Source organism: Podarcis tiliguerta, assembly GCF_965153285.1.
Source record: "Podarcis tiliguerta genome assembly, chromosome: 4".
Classification (NCBI taxonomy): Eukaryota; Metazoa; Chordata; class Lepidosauria; order Squamata; family Lacertidae; genus Podarcis; species Podarcis tiliguerta.
The window spans coordinates 52,759,033-52,778,141 of NC_139537.1; the positions used below are offsets into that span (position 1 = coordinate 52,759,033).

Here is a 19,109-nt window from a genome sequence, read left to right on the forward strand (position 1 = left end):
TAGGTTGTCTCCATGTGGCATGATTTTCTATTATCACCCAAATTGTTAGGATCTCTGTCACTTAAACCTGATTAACCAGATCTTCATATCATCACAGTTCACGGTGCAAGTTCTGTGGAGCCCCTGTATCTTTCTGCAAAAGAAAGTCCATTGTGCAAAACAACCCAATCCTTGGTTCACATAGGCATGCACAGCCCGTGACTCTCCATTTCTTAGACTCTCAGCACTGGGCATGTGATCTGTTCTGTCCCAAAGGCAGCATTACTCTACAACGTTAGTCAACGTTAAAACTGCTTCTGCATGAGGAACTCCAGTGCTTTTCTGAACACACTGCTGCTCATTCCGATTGGCAGTGCCTCTCTAGGATTTCAGACAGGAGCTTTTCCCCAGTGCAGTGTGCATATGTGGGGTGTTGAACATAGGGCCACCTGCATACAAAGCATGAACTCTGTCACTGAGCTACAGCAACAAAATACTTGCATCTCAGGATCTCTAGCACATGGGCTACTTCCAGCTCAAGCAGAAGCCAGGCAGCAGAATGTTGAAAGTAAGATGTCGAAGGTCGGGACGGGGGATAATTTGAATTCATTTCACATCTAAAGGAAACCTACCTAATTCACACCTTTTGAAACAATATGAGAACTGCAACACAGCTAGCCTTCAACATTCACATTTTCCTGAATTTTACAATGCCATTCTCCAAGTCATGTTTACAAAAATATAACCTGGGGTAAAGTAGCCATAAAATGCATATATTAATGAAAATAACATACACCAATGCACTTTTTTAGGGGAAATCACACTGAAAACGGCACAGAAATGTGTATATTTGGGAGAAATTCCCACAAAAATGCTTATACGTTTTAAGGAGATGTACAAGGACTCCAAATCTTTTCCCCGATCAATGCCCTTTGTGGAATTGAAACCTGTATGTAAGCTACCTTATGATGTGCATGAATGGAGCAAAGACCTTGAAAAAATTACTATGTAAACAAATCTTTCCAAAGCCAAATTGTGACTCCCCATAGTTTCTCAAAGCATGGCATACTTTAAAGGGAGAACGACAAAACATGTTGTAGGATGTACAGAGGGAAAGGAGACTAGAAAAAGAAGTTGTAAGAGCTCCTGGTGACTGCCTGAGAAGTAATCTGACATGTCACCAAGCTGGTGTACTAAGTTAGAGGAAGATTCCCACCCCCCCTTTAATACAAATATGTAATTTGAAACTAGAGTGGCCTTGTGGGGCAGCTGGCTGTGCTGAAAGGATGGAGTGACATCTCTGTTGTCAAGATTCTTGATTTTGGTCTATTAATGCACAGCAATGCACCTTCAATTTGTCCACTTCATAATACACAATGAGATAAGTTGTTAAAAAAAAAAATACTATGAAAGTTTTGGAGACCTATTTAAAGTGATAAGAGCAGTAGCCACAGAAGAGGCAGCCACTCAGAATGTTATAACGTTAAAGTACAGTGGAAGCTTGGTTCTCAAACAGCTTAGCTGACAAACAAATTGGCTCCCAAACACCACAAACCCAGAAGTGTTCCAGTTTTCTAACATTTTTCGGAAGCTGAATGTCCGACGCAGCTTCTGCTTGAGTGCAGGAAGCTCCTGGAGCCAATTGGTAGCCACGCCTTGGTTTTCAAACATTTCAGAAGTCGAATGAACTCCCGGAACGGATTATGTTCAAGAACCAAGGTACCACTGTATCTTACGGATTGTTATTATTACAGTGGTGCCTTGGGTTATATACGTTTCAGGTCATAGACTCCGCTAACCCAGAAATAATACCTCGGGTTAAGAATTTTGCTTCAGGATGAGAACAGAAATTGTGCGGCGGCAGCATGAGGCCCCATTAGCTAAAGTGGTGCTTCAGGTTAAGACCAGTTTCAGGTTAAGAACGGACGTCCGGAACGAATTAAGTACTTAACCCGAGGTACCACTGTACTTGCTTATAATCAGCTTTATGATGATTATTTTTATTTTTAAGAAAGATATATTCATTATGCTAGAAAATAACAGCATATGGAAGCATATTTTTGTATATTATTACACACACACACAAATCTCCAAGCAGCAAGAGATCTCAGTGTATGACTTCCTTGGAGCAAAGGTCAGCAGAGGCCAGCAGGGGTACATGAGGGGAGAAGCAGACTGGCTCTGCCACTTACCAGGACAGGGCTATGGTGAGGTGCTGATGAGGTCAGGGGGGTTTCTTGTCGCCTGCAGGTGTGTGAAGCCACCAGCCTAGAGCTCCTCTTGCCTTGCCCCCCTGCTGGTGGACACTATGGTGCTGTTGTTGCTCCCTGTCATGTGCCGCTGTTGCTAGAGGCTCATGGTGTCTTTCTGATAAATGGTTTTGTTTACAACCAATAGTTAACAGACTTGGCCAAAGTCATTAAATTATTGAACCACTTTAGAAGCCTGCTTTTTCTGCAGAATCCCACTTGAGAGGTATGAAATCGTGGGCTGGGAGGGGACCCTAAAGATCATGCCTACACTAACAACTTACTTGTTTTGTTTGCTTCTACTTTTCTGCTCAGAAAATGATACAGTACTGAAAAATACTTTGCTTTGGGTTGTATCCATACACCAAGTTCTACTCAGGGTAAACCTAATGAAATGAATGTAGCTAAGTTAGTTATGATGATTAATTTCACTGAGTCTACTCTGGGTATGACTAGCTTTGGATACAACCCTTTGATTTGATTATACTGAATGAATTAGAAAACAGAGTACCTTGCTGGTTAATGATCATACTCTGTTCTTCTGATATGAAACTGAAAGAAATGAGCAATCATTTCACTTTAGTGAAAGCAATCTATTCAATAAATATGCTTTATTAAAATAATTTAGGCATAGATCTTTGCTCTTAACTACTGCTGCCTACCTTTGATGCTTTTCAGTGTTGATGGAATTGAAAGCATCCTATTATGTTTTTATATGACTTTTCAAGAAACAGAAAGAAACAGAATTTAAATATGCAAGTGTGTATAAATGCACATTACATGGTTTGTTTATTTACTTATATTTAGACAATTTATATACCATGTATTTGGAGTGGGGCAGACTCTCTAAACAGTTTAAAACAGCTTCATCAATAAAGATCAAATACAGTACAGAAAATACTAGGGGTGAAATATCACAGTATAAAACACCATAACTGACAACAGTACAGGGCATCCTTTTAAGTTTCAAAATAAAATATTACACATGACAAGCAACTACAGAATTACAATGAAAATTACACATTTAAAACATAATTAACAAAATATAATCTAAGCAGTAGAATAAAATTACAAAACAAAATCCAAATATTATTTCCTCAGTTTTTAAACACGCAATTGTCAGCTAAGGAAAAGGGGGGAAATTCACTTTTCCCACCCTACAACATTCCCAATCACTTATACGATGAAAAAGAAACAAATGTAGTTATATTCTCAGCCCACTATGTAATCATCAACACCATTAACCGTCTATCGGCATCTAAAATACTTTCCACTCAGGTCTACTCAAACACACTGTTACCTAGTGAACACACCAAAATCAAATATGCAAGCTCGATAAACCAATAAACCACTCTGCAGCCTCTCCCATGTCAGTCTCAGTTCCTCAATCAACAACTCACATGTCTACGCCATGAGACCCAGACAAACCTAGACAGATACTGACCTTCAAAGTAAGCAACAATACATAAGCCCTAAGTGAAACATTCAAACCAGTACTTGCCCTCTCCACTTCTGAATATTGTTTGAATTCTTTATCACAGGAGGGAAGGATTACCGAGGAGATACCGACTGTGCCAAATGGTGAAGTTTCAGGAGAAGAGCAGAAAACTGAAGAGGTAATATGATTTTTTTTTAAAAAAAAATATCTCTGTATAACAACAATCACTTAAGTGCTTTTTTGGAAGTCATGTTGCCATCTCCCAGAAACTCTGTGTGAGTGCCAACAGTTCCCCAGCATGACTCAGATTGCCTGGCTGGCCACCGCATCAGCCTTTGCCAACTCAGTGTCCCATCATGACCCTTGGCCATCTTGGAGTCCAACAACATCTGGATGGCTGCAGCATCCTCATCCCTAATATGGAAGGAACAGCATGACCTATGAGATCTAAACGGTTTGAACTTCCGCAACATTTCTGCTTAAAAAACGCAGGAAAATAGCTTGACTTTTAAAAGAGAAAGTTAACAATCATCCAGTGAGCACAATTACATGAGATTTGCCAAATGCATTTCAGAGGTGAAGAAGGAATCCGAAGTAGCAGCATGTGAATTTTCCATCAGCAAGGATTTCTGCATGTGCAACAGAATATTCCCCCTCCTGCCCCTGCACACCCCTTAAATCGGGGGCTTCTCCCAAACTTCTGAAGCAGATTTGGGGAGGCTGTACATGAAGGGAGCAGTGGGGGAAATCTAACTGCAGGACCAGAAATCCTTGCACTGGCAGGACATGTTGGTTGAATACCACCCTAGATTTCTTTGGTTTAAATTGATTTTCTCTTCTGCGATGTTACTTGTTTTCTTCTTTTTTGCTCCGTTGCCAGGAGATTGAAAAGACAGAGGGAACTGAGGAGAATGAGGCAAACGCAGAAGAGGATGCAGAAGCTGATTCTGCTGAAGTGCCAACAGAAGAACAGGTCATTTCCTTTTCTTTTCCCCCCCTGCTTGCCATTTTTGTTCACATCTCTGATATCCAGGCTCTGAGTGCCATCCGTTGCTTTGGCAGCCAAAGCAGCACTACCAACATGTGAGAGGGAGGTATTGGCAAGCTTATGGGGTGAGCTCCGAGATTTGCAAAAGTTTTCCTAAAATCATTAGGGGGAGAACAGCCCAATGCTCAGTAGCCAGGGACCACTGACTCACTCCTGGGGGTGAGGGCAGAATAGAAAACCTTAGTGGGGAGGGAGTAATGGAATGGAGTGGTTGGAATCCTGAAGAGGAAACTCTTCACACTACAACATTTTGTCGCAGGTTGCACTTGTCCACTTCTAAATTTTGCATAAGGATTGCATTCATTCGGGTGGCTGTGAGGACCAACAGCTGGAGGGCGACAGGTTCCCCAGCAGGGCATCGCCAGCATTCTCCTGCTGCTTAACCATCCACAGCTGCTTTTCTGCTGAGTAACAATCGGCTTCCCCTCACAGAAACATTTATAGTCAGGCACCGGCAGCTGATTCCGAAGTGTCGCTTTCAGTGTATCTGCCCGCATGCTTGGAGAGGAATGAAAACCATGAGCAGCAGCTGCTACCTCATTAGAGAAATAAGACAACATGGAGATGACTCTGAATTCCACTGCAATAGAAATGCAGCAAACATGTAATTTCTGCGAGTGAAAAGGATGATTCTGCATATTAACAGACTTGTAAAAGAACTCTTTTTGATGGTTTGACCCTGCAGGGGCCATGGAATGGATAAATGCAGAGTCAAAATGATGCACATGTATGCAGAAGGAGGGATCTCGGGGAGGGGGGGGTGTCAGTATTCTCAATTGCACCTGTCTTCTTTGAATGACTGTCACAGATGTTCTGCATCTTTTTCCAGCAACAAAATCCCAAAGTCCCAGACAGGTGCTATTTTCTGGATGTAAAGTTATTCACTGGGCAGGTCAGATCTTAAAGGTTTCTTAAACATCTATCCTTTTCACAGCCGTTGGTGATTATTGATACAGACACCACTGAATATAAGTGTTTTCATTAAGACATTAGGCATTTATTATGTGGTGTTTTCATGCTGCCCAAACCTTCTTCTCATTGGTGGAAAAAGATTGCTGCAAGAGCTGGGCACTTCACTGTTTTGTGAGGGCCATTGAGAGAGGTGAAAAAATTCTGCTTTGCTGTCATTCCCCTGCCATTCCTCTTCTAACATATTTTGGGGCTGAACCAAAATGGGCTATTTTGGGGAGGCAAAATTGGGCAGGTAAGGGAGTTTTGCCAAATGTCCAGTGGGGGAGGGGCTGAAATTCTCCAACACATTTTCCCCCCCTCAAAGAATTGTCTTCTGGGAGATTTTTGGCTCACTCAATGTTGAATAAAATTCTGTTGTTTGTTTATATTGTTGGGTGGAGAAATGAGAATGGGAAGGAATAAGGACAAAGCCAATTTCTTCCTTTGTAACAGTGTTAAAATAACACTGAACAGTATATTAGCTTCATTTATAGTTGCATCCAAAATCCATGGAGAGTGAAATGGTCAAATATTTGCCAAGCATTTTCCAGGGGAGGACTGGAATTCCCCAACAGATCAGGAGCAGCTGAATAAAAAGTGCCAGAAGGTTATCTTCAGTTAATTTTTGATTCAGCCCTTCTTTGTGTGCTTAAGATAAAGGGGGGAAAGGAACATTATGCCTTGCAGCATTCTTTAGGGTGTAACCCAATGCATATTTATCTGAGAATAAACACAGTAGTATGACTTTCTTCTGAACAAACGTGTATAGACCCTCCTGTATAATAGATTCTAGTCTTTCTCAATAGTATTTTTTTTTTGTCATTGGTTGCAATCTGATCTTTTTTATTAGTCTGTTTTAAGGGATGGTTTTTCTCATTTGCAGGAAGAAGGCGAAGAACAGCCAGTGACAGAAGTACGCTCAAAAACTTCTTGTAGTCTGCACTTTGATTTGTCTGCTTGCTGACTAATGTGAAGCATTGCTTGACAACCCTCTTCCCCCAAGCTGAATCACAAAACCAAGTTATGACTGGCATCTAGCAAAGAATATTTATGTCTGGGCCTGTTTAACTTCTGGGACCAAGGAATTCATTGTAACCATTTTCTCAGAGCAAAATGGCATGCGCTTGAACTGATGTACCCAGGCAGCACCTGGTGCACCTATGTAACTATGTGGACATTCATGCCTGCTTGCACACACCTGCACAGGGCACATCAGAGACATAGGTGTAACTTTGTCAATCAGTCAGGTAGCAGGTAAAGGTAAAGGGACCCTAAGTTGCAGGACCTTTGATAGCTCCAAACAGACAACCTGCTGGGCCTGAAGCTCAGTGGAGACCTTTTATCCCTCTTGCACCAGACTTTCCTTAAAGGAACAGACCTCTGGCTTGGAGCTTCTCAGCCAGCTCCCGCCTTGTGTGTTCTATGTGTTTACTATTAAAACCAATTGAGGTTATTTCCTGGGGTTTTCGTTACAAATCTTAACCATAATTTTTTTTGTGAAAATCAAATATTGTTTTATACCTAGGCAATGCATCTGCATGCATCTTCTGCCTTATGTTACTTTCTGGATTCATTTTTTCCTCCTAGTACAAGTCCACTGCAGACTTAATGCTGCTGTTAAGATAAAATTGGTATTCTAGGGTTGGTGCAAGAGGATTGCTAACGACATTGTTAGGGGCACCCTGCAAGTTTTGTGCTATAATGCAAGCAACAGTGACCTACTTCTTCATCTTCTCTTCTTTTCAAACCAAAATTGCTTCCGGAGGAAGGAATTTAGAGCAGAGAAATGGTGTGACAAAAGGAAGGGCTTAAACTGGGGAGGGAGATGAGGGCATACATGCCCAGCCTTCCTACGTGGAATATTGTCATATGTTGGTATTGGATGTACTCTTCATGGGACATAACCTTAGACTGGGCCACAAAAACTGCTTGTGAGTTTGGACACATAACTTGAATAACAATGTTTTGGTGCATCCTATTCTTATATCACTGTGGGGATGATGGAATTCTCTTGGTGGAAAAATGCAGAAGGTGCAACACAATTTAATACTCTGCTCTTTCCCCATTATGGTCATTCTTATTTATATAACACCATCCATGCACACGAAGCTTTACAAAGAATGAGAGAATGCGTCCCTGTCCAAAATGGTTTACAATCTAGAAAAAACTGCGTAATAAAAGAACAGAGGAAAGGCAAGAAAATGGAGGCAGGGTAAATTGGGTAAACTGGTTCCCTTTCAGTTGTGTGCTTCAGCAACACATTGAGTATGCAAGACACTCTGATGTAGATAATGCCTCAGTGATATTTCATGCTAGGACTACCAGTGCACTATGGGGCATAATCTACCGCAAATGCCCACACATTAATCTATGCAAATGCTGTGGAAATGAATAGGAGCAACACAATAGCACCACTTGCCTTTTTCATTAATTTGCTAGGTGATGGAAGAACAAAGACATGTAGGCTAGATTATGTGTGGTGTGTAGATAATAGTCAAATACTGCCTTCTGAATAGGGAAAATAGGTTCTAGAATAAGGTTATCATGCGTCCCCGTTTTCTGGGGACAGTCCCCGGTTTTACAAATCAGTCACCCAACAAAATCCATCTATTTAGTAGGAAGTTGAAAAGTGTCCCCGGATTCATTGAAAAATATCTGGTAACCTTACTCTGGAATAGCTTTTGCTATTGTTTCCTTCTAACAGATAAGAAAAATAAACAGTAGATCAGAATCTAACTTGAACAATATTATTCTGATTTGTAGCCACATACACCCACTAAGATGACTCTTTCTCTCACACACACCCAAACACTAGAGAAAAAAGGCATAGACTACTGTTGGATTTATTAGTTTGGCTGAATTATGCTTCTGCTCTTTGATCATTAATCATTAAATCTAATGTGGCTTGTCTGCATGCGTTAATGTAGCAAAGAATTCAACATTCAGCTGCATTAAGCTTTTATAAAAGCTTGTATTTCTATTTAGAAAAATGAAATGTGCTAGCAACACAGTATGGCTGCAAATGGAGTATGCACCCCACCTCCAAATTGAGCTTTTCCTTCTCGGAGAATTACACATGATTTATGTCAGAAAAATAGCCCACCTTTTATATAAGGATCTGTGAGCAAGAGACTACGTTCTGCCCACGCACCTTTAAAATTGTAGCAGACTTTGCATTGCAGTATAAGGTGCTTTCTCCCATTTTTTGAGGGAGCACTATGCATGTCACATTTAATCCACTGTTTCAGTAGTTGCTTCTTTCCCTTCCTATATTTGAATGTTCTCTCCTTTATATAAATAAGGAAACAGAGGAGGCACAGGAGGAGGAAGAGGCAGAAGAAGAAGAGGAAGAAGAAGCAGAGGAGGAGGAGGAGGAGGAAGAGGAATCTTAGTACAATTCTATTATGAATTTTTCCTTCAGAAGACTGTTCAGGTAATTTTGCTGACAGCTGCCTCATTTCAGCCTTTACCTGAAAATCCTGATAGTTTCAATCCCTGCCACCAAAACTTTAATTTGTCTCAAAGGGGGAGTAGAGAATATTTTCCCTGCTTGTTTTAAGCAGACAACAGTAGGTGTACAATCTGCTTATATGCCTTCATTTATTTTTCCAACATTGGGTATAGCATTAATGGGTGATAACTAGAGCATGAGCCAATTAATTTAATCCACTTTTGTTCCATCATTCCTAGTGGCAGAGAAACACGTATATTCCTCTCTTGTTGAAACTGATGGGGCTAAAAGTGTAAACAACTGGGTTATTTATCTGGATTGTTTCCATAGGTTTTTTCATAATTATTTTTTATTGTTTTTTCCATGTATACTTCTTCTAACAATATATCTTTAACAATTTTCATATTTCTACCCTTCTCCCCTGGACTTCCCTCATACTCGCATTTTGTTTTATTTCCATATTTTTCACCCTGTGTATTGTTTCCCCAAAATTTCCCCAATACATATAGTCTTATTTTTTGTTGTATACAGTTGTGATTGCTTACTCAAACCCTGGCAATGAGTCCATTTCTTTATGTTGTCTCTTCATAGATGTTGTAAATGGTTCCCATTCTCTTTTATAGCCTTTGTTGTCCTTTTCATGTACTTTTTCTGTTAGTTTTTCCAGTTCAGCATATTACATAAGTTTCCCTTGCCATTGTTCTTTCGTTGGTATTTCTTCTGTCTTCCAAGTTTGTGCCAATATAATTATTGCCGCTGGTAGTGCATTCATCTTTATTTCTGCTATCCTTCCCATCAAGGAGAGATTCATTCTATTCCAAATTTCCAAATCTTTCTTAATCTCATTCCAAACTTTCTCATAGTTGTCTTTATATAAATTTAAGTTTTTATTAGTAAGCCAGATTCCTAAATATTTGACTTTTTTGTGAATTTCTACTTTTATAATCTCCTGCAATTCCCTTTTCTCCAGTTCCATCATATTTTTTGTTAGTATTTTTTCTCTTTCCTTTATTTAATTTAAATCCTGCCACTCGCCCAAACTCTTATATTTTTTCTAAAGCCTTAGGGAGACATAGTTTTGGTTCCTCAACTGTGATTACCAAGTCATCTGCAAATGCTTTCAACTTAAATTCATTTCCCCCCGTTTTTATTCCCACAATCTGCTTGTCTGCTCTTATGTTTCTGTTCAAAACCTCCAGGACCAGAATGAATAATAAAGGTGATAACGGACATCCTTGTCTCGTTCCTTTTTCTATTTTGAATTGGTTCATTATCAACTGGTTAATAATTAGTTTTGCACTCTGTTCTGTATATACAGCTTGTATCCCTTTTATAATTGTTTCTCCATATTCCATTTCTTCCATCACTTTCTTTATAAAATCCCAAGATATATTATCAAATGCTTTTTCTGCATCTATAAACATCATTGCTGCTTTTTTCTAATTTCTTACTTCTAAATACTCTATTACATTTAAGATATTTCTTATCTTTCATCTGCCTACCTGGAAGGAATCCCACTTGGTCTGGATGTATATAAACATTTAAGACCTTTTTCAATCTATTAGGTAAAATATTAGCAAATATCTTATAATCATTGTTCAATAATGAAATGGGTCTATAGTTTTTGACCAAGGTCAAATCTGTATCTTGTTTTGGAATCAAAGTAATATAAGCTTCCTTCCATGTTTCTGGAATTTCCCCGTCTGTTAATACTTCATTCATTGTGACTTTCATTGGATTTACAAGCTGTTCTTTAAATTTTTTATCATACTTTGCTGATAATCCATCTGGTACTGGTGATTTGTCCACCTTTATTTGATTTCTTGCCTCGGGGATTTCTTGATCTGTTATTTGTGTATTTTAAAATATTATCTCTTCTTGTTTTATCTTTGGCAGATGACTCTTTTTTATATATTCCTGTATGTTGATTGCCTTTTCATTTCTTCTTTTGTATAAATTCTGAAAATATTTTTAAAAGACTTCCCTTATTTCTTTAGTTGTATCTAAAACTTTCCAATTGGAATTAATTTTACCTATATGATTCATCTGTTGATTTCTCCTTAATTGCCATGCTAACAGTTTTCCAGGTTTGTTTGCATGCTCAAAGAATTTCTGTTTCATTTTTTTAACTTTCCATGTTATTTCTTCATTGATTATCATTGAATACTGTGATTGTAATAATTTTATTGCCTGTTTTAGCGATTGTTTATTTGGGTTTTTTCCTAATTCATTTTCTTTCTTCGCTATCGCATCCAAAATTTCTTTTTTCCTTGCTTCCCTGGCTTTTTTTTTTACAGCATTTTGTTTCCATAGTTTTAAACAAGAGAGTTTTTGTAGAATTGTATGAATCACGTTCGAGGGGCGTTTTGAGACAGAATGTACTTTTTTAAATCAGCAAAGAAGCTCCATATTCCTGCTCTGATGAGAGCATTCTGCAACCGTTTACACTGAAGTAATCCATGGATCCCAATGACTTTCTGTCCTGCTTGTGACTGGACACTCAACATTAATCAATATACTCCTTCAACCTGCACCCAGTTCATGGATATACAGGAAGAACTGCATTTTCATATAATTTTCTATTTATTTCTTGATTACATATATATATATTACCTTTTCTCACAACAACCCTGTGAGGTAGTTAAGGCTGAGAGATAGAGATGGGCCTGAGGTCACTCACTGAGGTTCATGATGGAGTGGAGATTTGAACCTGGGTCTCTCCAGTCCTAGTTCTTTGCAGTCAATAAGACTTCATGTATGTGTCATATCAGTCTTAATTTTGTACATCAATGTCATGGTTGAATCTCACATGGTTGCCACCCAGAATTGCAGCATCTTTGTTATCTTAATTTACACTGAAGCCCTGATGTGACCGAATTAATGTCAAGTCACCCAAAGACTTAATATAAATAAACAGAAGGTATACTTCCTCCTTGCAGTTAGTTTTGTGCACTTAAGCACAATATATGCTGTGATGGGGTGTTTGGGCGTGTGCATTTTCTTTATTGTGTTGCCAATCAAAACAGTCATTTGGCAGACTAATGCCATCTAGTGTTTTAAAATGAGGTTATAAAAGCAAGCAGGTGGTCCAGCGAAGCACATTTTTGACACTGCCTTAGTTTTGTGCACTTAAGCACAATATATGCTGTGATGGGGTGTTTGGGCGTGTGCATTTTCTTTATTGTGTTGCCAATCAAAACAGTCATTTGGCAGACTAATGCCATCTAGTGTTTTAAAATGAGGTTGTAAAAGCAAGCAGGTGGTCCAGCGAAGCACATTTTTGACACTGGAACATCAGGTTAATATTTTACAGAAATATTAAGTCAGCTCTCAAAAAAGAACTTGGTCAATGACAGGAAAGTTATTCCTATTGTGTAAACATAATACGGTTGGCACTGCCTGTTGACTTCTTTTTATGATCAGATACCATTTAAAAATTAATTTCCAGCAGTGCTGTTAGATTAAGGTTACCAGACGTCCCCATTTCCCGGGGACAGTTCCCAGATTTACAGATCAGTCCCCTGACAAAATCCTATCATTCCGACTCATTTCAATGAAGTGTCCCCGGATTCATTGAAAAAAATCTGGTAACCTTATGTTAGATTGTCACTTGACCCATGACTAACAGGGTTTGTAGCTGGCAAACCAGCAATAGCTGGGGAAAAGGCACTCCTAGCCCCTGAGGCCACCTGAGCTTCCAGTTCCCCAGTGTTGGATCTAGGAGTGCCACCAAGCTAGGAACCTTCTTCTTCCAGGGGACCACAGCCCCATCTAGAACAAGCCATCTTCCCACCTCCTGGACTTGATTGTTTGGAGCTGCGTTGGTCCTTTTGTACATAAAGGGGAAGCTTCAGAACTGGAGGGTAGGGCACTGGAGGAAGAGGCAGGTCAGGCAAGTGAAAGGGCCAGGTGCTTCCCTGCCCTATCCTACACCACTGTCTTCCGGAACCAGGAGAGAATTGAAATGGGAAGAGCAGAGGCAGCTTCCAAGCAGGTGTAGTCTCCGGCTGTATGTGCACAGCCCATAGGAGGAAGATACATAAGCTGGTGGAAGGGGCATGCACCCTTGTTGCTGCAACCGCTCTATAGAGTGCAGACTTGGGAATAGCTGCATAGACACTAGGTTGGGGTGGAGGGAGCAGTATTCATAACCATGGAAACTACTGTATGTGTCAGCTTTGACAATAAAGAGCTAGCTATCTGCCGTGTGCATTCCTTTCGCTAGGGAGAACCCTTGGCAACATATTAAATTTTGGGGGTTTTTTGCCCCCACAGGAAACAGAAGCCCATGGCATCACTGCAGTGTGAAGATAAAAGCAATCACTTCCCCTCCATGAAAACACCATTGGCTTTACTCTCCAACTCCAGATATCGGCATAGATGTCACCTGAGACATCAAGCAGCCCCGCAGGAAAATCTTTATATGTTGTGTCAAATGGGTCTTCAGATCTTCAGAACTTGATGGCCAACAGACACTGTGGGTCTGACTTTAGGGTGTAGGTTTCTGTGGACAGGGATTGTTTCTCTCTCCATGTTTGTGCCCTGCCAGGCACACGCTGACAACGCTCAGAGGTGATGGCAAGGCGGAACGGAACTGGAACCTGCAAGGAAGCTCCACCTGTATGTACCATAATGACCTGCTTGTTTCTAAACTAGCCTTTGAAGTCGGTATTCTTTTTAATGTACAGCAACTGAAATAAAGCACATTTCATGTTGAATATCTGCTTATTCCCTACAGGCATTAATTTATCACAGTAAATAAGAAAATTCAAAGTTATGCTTGTAGCCTGCATGGTGCCTTCACTTAAGAAAAAGTTCTCTGTGACTGATTGCCTTCCCGAGTCTGTATTTTTGTGATAGCCCTGTACAGTATTAGATTATATTTTCATTATTTCATTGTTCATGGATGCAGAGAGCTTTTCAACAGACTCTGAGGATATTTGCTTACTTATCTCCTTCCCCCCCTTGTGCCACTGAAAAGCTATTTTCAGCTCTCCCTGTGACGTATATTTGGACAAGAACTGCAACTAATCGGTAGATGCAGGGCAATTTTTTAATTCTCTTGCAATTATTTTGAAAACTGCAGTAGGCTGCGAGAAACTTGCACTCCATTGGGAAATTCTTTTGTGGGAACCCTAAGGAAATTAACATGCGCCGTCAAAAAGCTCGTTCTAGCATTATGGTAAGGGTGTATACAGAGCAAGCGTCAAAATACCGCATATGCTTTATTGCAGATTGATTTATGTTGGCAGCTACAGATGGGAACAGCAAGGAAATAAGACAAGATGCATGAGACGTTTGCATAGGATCTCCCAATTAAAAACAATTACAATTGCAGCAAGGAGGGATTGGATTGAGACCATGGGATAAAAAAAAACACATTTCTTTTGTGCAGTTTTTCTAATTTCCCCCCCTCTACCACTATTTGCCCTTCTGGGCAAAATGTACAGATTCCCACATGCTTCCTGTATGCTTTGCCCAGTTATGTGGGGTGGGGTTTTTAACTGGAAAAATAGGATGGGGGAAAGGGTTTGAAATACTTCCCAATGTAGTGGCCCTGATCCAAATTGGGCCACTGCAACTGCTGCTAACACTTCAAAAACGTAGGAGTTCCTACTCATCACATTTAGTTTGTCCTTGATTCTGGATTGTCCTGTTGAATTTCCAGGCGCCATTAGACCTTGGCAGTCTTCTCTAGCTTGGCCTAGAGGATTATGATAGTTGGACACATGGCTTATATTTGAGAATCGGGGGCAAAACCTGACAGCTCTCTAGCAAGGCAGTTTTCGTGCAGTTATAGCTGGCGTGATATGTTTGTTTGTTTGTTTTCAAATACTAGTTATTGAAGTGCCAAAGCCTTGTTTAGGAACACTTATGCTTTTAATAAAGACCACAATACAAACCTGGCTTATAGCTCAACAGTCCATTTACTCTAGGATAGTCTCACTGGAATCAAATGAGATTCCTTTACAGTAAGTGGATTGTGGCCAAAGGAAAGCTTTAATTCTTTCTCTAATGGTGAAGCATTAAGCACTTTCGTTGAACAACCTATGGCAAAAGCATTGCATAATTTATCCTAGAGGTGCTAGGATAGCCTTGGCTTACATTAGCTCTGCTTAACTCCTCCGAATAAACATTTTATTCTTGTTTTGCATCAGTTGGTGATATTGCAAGTTCCTGCTTTCCGATGGATAGTTCTATCTGTCCTGGTCATTGGGAGTCATTATAGCCCTCAAGTATACAGTCGCTATGTGTTAACTTCCAGTGCCGGAGAGTATTATTTTGGCGAAAACAAAAGCAATTGTCACTGCCGGTAGCAGGGGTTGGGTTGGCACGAGTTTACCATGGGCTGTACACTGTCTATAATCAGCTTGAATTGTAAAATGTGGGGGCAACATTTTTTTACAAAATAATAATCTTGGCTATACACTTTAAGGCCCAGGACTTAAAGACTTGGTAGACCAAGTGTGACGGTGTTCTAGCCTTTTCCCTTTTTTGTTACACACATTTGCCTGCCTTTGACTTGAGCTACTAGCAGCACACAGGTGCCAAACCAGATTGGCAACCACATTGTCTGTAATGACTGCACTCTGTGTTATTTTGTTTATTCCTCCCACAGTGCCTTTGTGTTAGTGTAAGAGCTGATGGAGACTTCAGTGTACTTAAAAAAAACAAAACCTTTTTCTATCCTCCTGTCTGTTTTCATTTATTTTCACGTGTCAAAGAAAGAAACATTCCCCCGTAATTGAAATTACTATGGGAAAATCTCAAGGGAATTCTTTCTCTGTTGAAGAGAATTACATTATGTTTGCTTTGAGAAAGTTGAAGAAGACAAGAAGCTGCCTTACAGGCAGACCAGACCATTGGTCCATCTTGCTGACTTCTGTCCACACTGACAGCCCTGCAACTCTCCAGGGTTTCAAACAGGATAGTCCCAGACCTACCTGGAGATGTCAATGGCTGAAAATGGAGCTAAGGTGCATCACTTTACACTTGTTTACATTGATCAGCATTTGCCATTTTACTGCCCATTCACTCAGTTTGGAGAGTTCCTTTTGGAACTCTTCACAGTCTCTTTTAGACCCTGAACAATTTAGCATGAACAGGAAACCTGGCCACCTCACAGCTTACCCCTAACTCTAGGTCATTTATGAACAAGTTAAAAAGCACAGGTCCACCCCCCCCCCACCCTTGAAATCTCACTTTTCTCGCACCTATCCACTTTTCAATAATAGCAGTGAAATATCTGCTCAGATAGGACATGGATCTGGGCTGGTGCAAAATCCAGTTACCACCCTGGCTCCATGCCTGGGTAAATATCTCCAGTTTATGGGCATGAAAAAACAACAGAGTACCCAGACATGGACAGTAGGCAAAGAAAATCCAGTGCTGTGTCCAATCAAACACACAAAAGAAGCAGCAAAGTTCATCAGTAGTTGTTTACTGAGGTTCAGCTGCTTAAGAACATAGTTACAGCATCACTGGGTCCCCAGTGACAGTCAAAAGCTTCAAAACGTAGAGGCATAACTGAAGAACAACGAAAGACGAATGAAGAAAGATGAATGAAAAACTGCCTAGAAGCCCAGCTATATCTCAGATCTGTGACCTTGGCTCTTTACAGACTCAACAGAATCAGTTCATAAACAACAGGTGCACGGATGCCATAAAGATAAAAACCTGACAACTCAAAAACTTTTATGTTCTACACCCATGATAAGAAACATACCCTGACAGTATGGAGGAAAGAGAGCCTTGCTGTGTGGTCTATAACTGCTGTCATGAGCAGCTTTAAAACAATATAAAAGAATAAAAATTATTATAAATCAGTTTGGAGATGGTATTTAACACCAGTCAGATTAAATCAAATAAATGAGGAATATTTGGTGTTATGTTGGAGGAGATGCCAGGTAACCGGGAATTATGTTCACATGTTGTGGCAAAGGGTGTTCAAGGAGATAACAAAAATCTCTGGGTTAAAGCTGACCAGAAGTCCAGAGGTAACATTATTATCAGTTTACGATGGGGTGGAAGGTTCGCAGGCTATGAAGGACTTGCTCACAAACTTACTGACAGCAACACAAATTATGATAGCTAGGAAGTGGAAGGGGAAAGCAGAATATAAAATGGAAGACTGATATAAAAAGATGTGGGATATAGCTATTAATGATAAATTAACGTGCAATTAAGGTAAGACAGGGAATACACAGGAGAAATGATTTTGAGGAGATATGGAAGGTATTTGTAGAATTTGTATTGCGTGGACAGGCGGAGTCCCCAGATCCCGAGCGGTCCCCCCCATCATGTGGAATAACGACTCAAGACAACGTGCTATGGGATTAAATTGGCCACAACTTTATTAAATTTCAAATGTGGGTAGACCTTGGCTCAGGCATTGGGCGCTCTCCCTCCCCAGTCCCCAGCCAGGGACCTAGGGAGCTTCAGGGTTATCCAGTGTGGGGGGGGGGATGGGCCGGCTCTGGAGAACATATGTTCAAGCAGAGATAGCCGCCCCCGTTACGCCGCCGCCGCAGGGGAGAGCAACGACGACCTTTCGGCGTACGGTCAAAGCCTCCCTTCAGAAACCCCTTTAACGGGGAACCCTGGTATTGCCGCCGCAAAGAGGAAGATGGACTAAAGGATTCCGCCCAAGGCCTGATACCGCCAAAGTTGTGACGTTTTGCTACGGGAAAGGCGAAACCTGCCAATGCAGGGAAATTCCTTTCTGGCCCTTTAACAGCGACCTTAACGTAGCAGCGCCCGCATACCTGTGAAGAAAAGTCAACCTGCAAAACCTGTGAAGAAAAGTTACCTTGCAAAAGATGACATTAACTGAGGGTGGGTAGGGTGGGAGAAGCTCTGGAGCCAAGTGAGGATTCCCAGGTAAGATCCTCCCTCTATTGTGTGGGCAGGTAATCCCTCCCCTACCTTGGCAACGCTTCCCCCAGGTGGGATTGGACAACTGACTGAGGTAGGCGGAGACCTCCAGGTATCCCACCTGAGGGAAGGCAATGCCAAGCCTATGCTGATGGGGCCGCTCCAGATCTAGGGCTGCGCACGTCCACGCAAAGGGCGCCCCCCGTTTTAAGCGGGGAGCGGTCATTGTTAAAACGGAAAGGAGTCAAACCATTGCAAGAGGTGTCAAAATTTTGGGAGGTTGGATAGTTACAATGGAATGGTCTCAGTGGTGGGGTGCACATTTTTATTCTTACTTATTTATGATTATTACCTCAAAAAACAAAAAAACCCCCAATATTATTAGATATTTTACCTTTATTTTATTTTACCTTTTATTATTAGATATGCGCGCTAACACAAGAAGACAGGAAGATTATGTAGACTCCAAATGTTTTCAATAAAGTTTTACACCTGGCCTGGAATAGCTAAAAATTACTTTGGGCAAGCTTGATTTGTGAAGTTTTTCTTTGAAGGGCAGACCCCCTCCATCCTGCATTTGGAATGCATATGAAACTGTCTTAGAAAGTCCTTCTAGGGCCAAAAGTGCCTTTGCATGTGGCATGAATGGCTGCTATTCAATGAGTACAAGCCCAAGACCGTCTTAGGCACACAGAACAAATGTTATTTGGATCTTGGCCACGGTGGAATTGGGGGCTGTGGGACCATTCTTGCTATTCTTTCCCCCTTATGAAAATGGCTTAGGGTGCCAGACATCATAAAACAGCACTGCATCATTGTCCAGAACAACAGAAACATCATTCATAAGTCATGCAAACACCTACTTGTCTGAATATTTGCCAGCCATGCAGCCTCGTACTGACATATACCAACAGAAATATCGCACAGATGGTCTTTAGTAATGCTTCAAACAAATTCTGCATTCCTGTCCCAAGACCTTTGGTCTGATGGCTCTAACATCCTTGAAAGTTCCAAGGTTTTCTGCTTCTTTGGGTCATCGTGGATTGCAGACAGTGTTAGTCATACTTAGTAGATCCCTTGAATTTAACAAGCAGAACTAGCATAGCTCAATTAACTTAA

At 40.7% G+C, this 19,109-nt stretch overlaps 1 protein-coding gene across 5 annotated transcripts in view; it reads left to right on the plus strand.

Moving 5' to 3' along the window:
* Positions 1-15,805, plus strand: part of SH3BGR (SH3 domain binding glutamate rich protein) — a 28,955-nt gene extending 13,150 nt beyond the window's left edge. For 2 of the 5 annotated variants that reach the window (XM_083438797.1, XM_083438795.1), the window contains exons 4-8: positions 3,770-3,844; positions 4,547-4,639; positions 6,549-6,578; positions 8,968-9,098; positions 13,399-15,805. In XM_083438797.1, coding sequence (XP_083294923.1) covers positions 3,770-3,844; positions 4,547-4,639; positions 6,549-6,578; positions 8,968-9,057 — 288 coding nt within the window. In that variant the 3' untranslated portion in view covers positions 9,058-9,098; positions 13,399-15,805. Of the gene's footprint in view, positions 1-3,769; positions 3,845-4,546; positions 4,640-6,548; positions 6,579-8,967; positions 12,235-12,389 lie in introns of all 5 variants that reach the window. The other 3 variants (XM_083438794.1, XM_083438796.1, XR_014510675.1) reach the window with 2 other exon arrangements.
* The last annotated feature ends 3,304 nt before the right edge of the window (positions 15,806-19,109 follow it).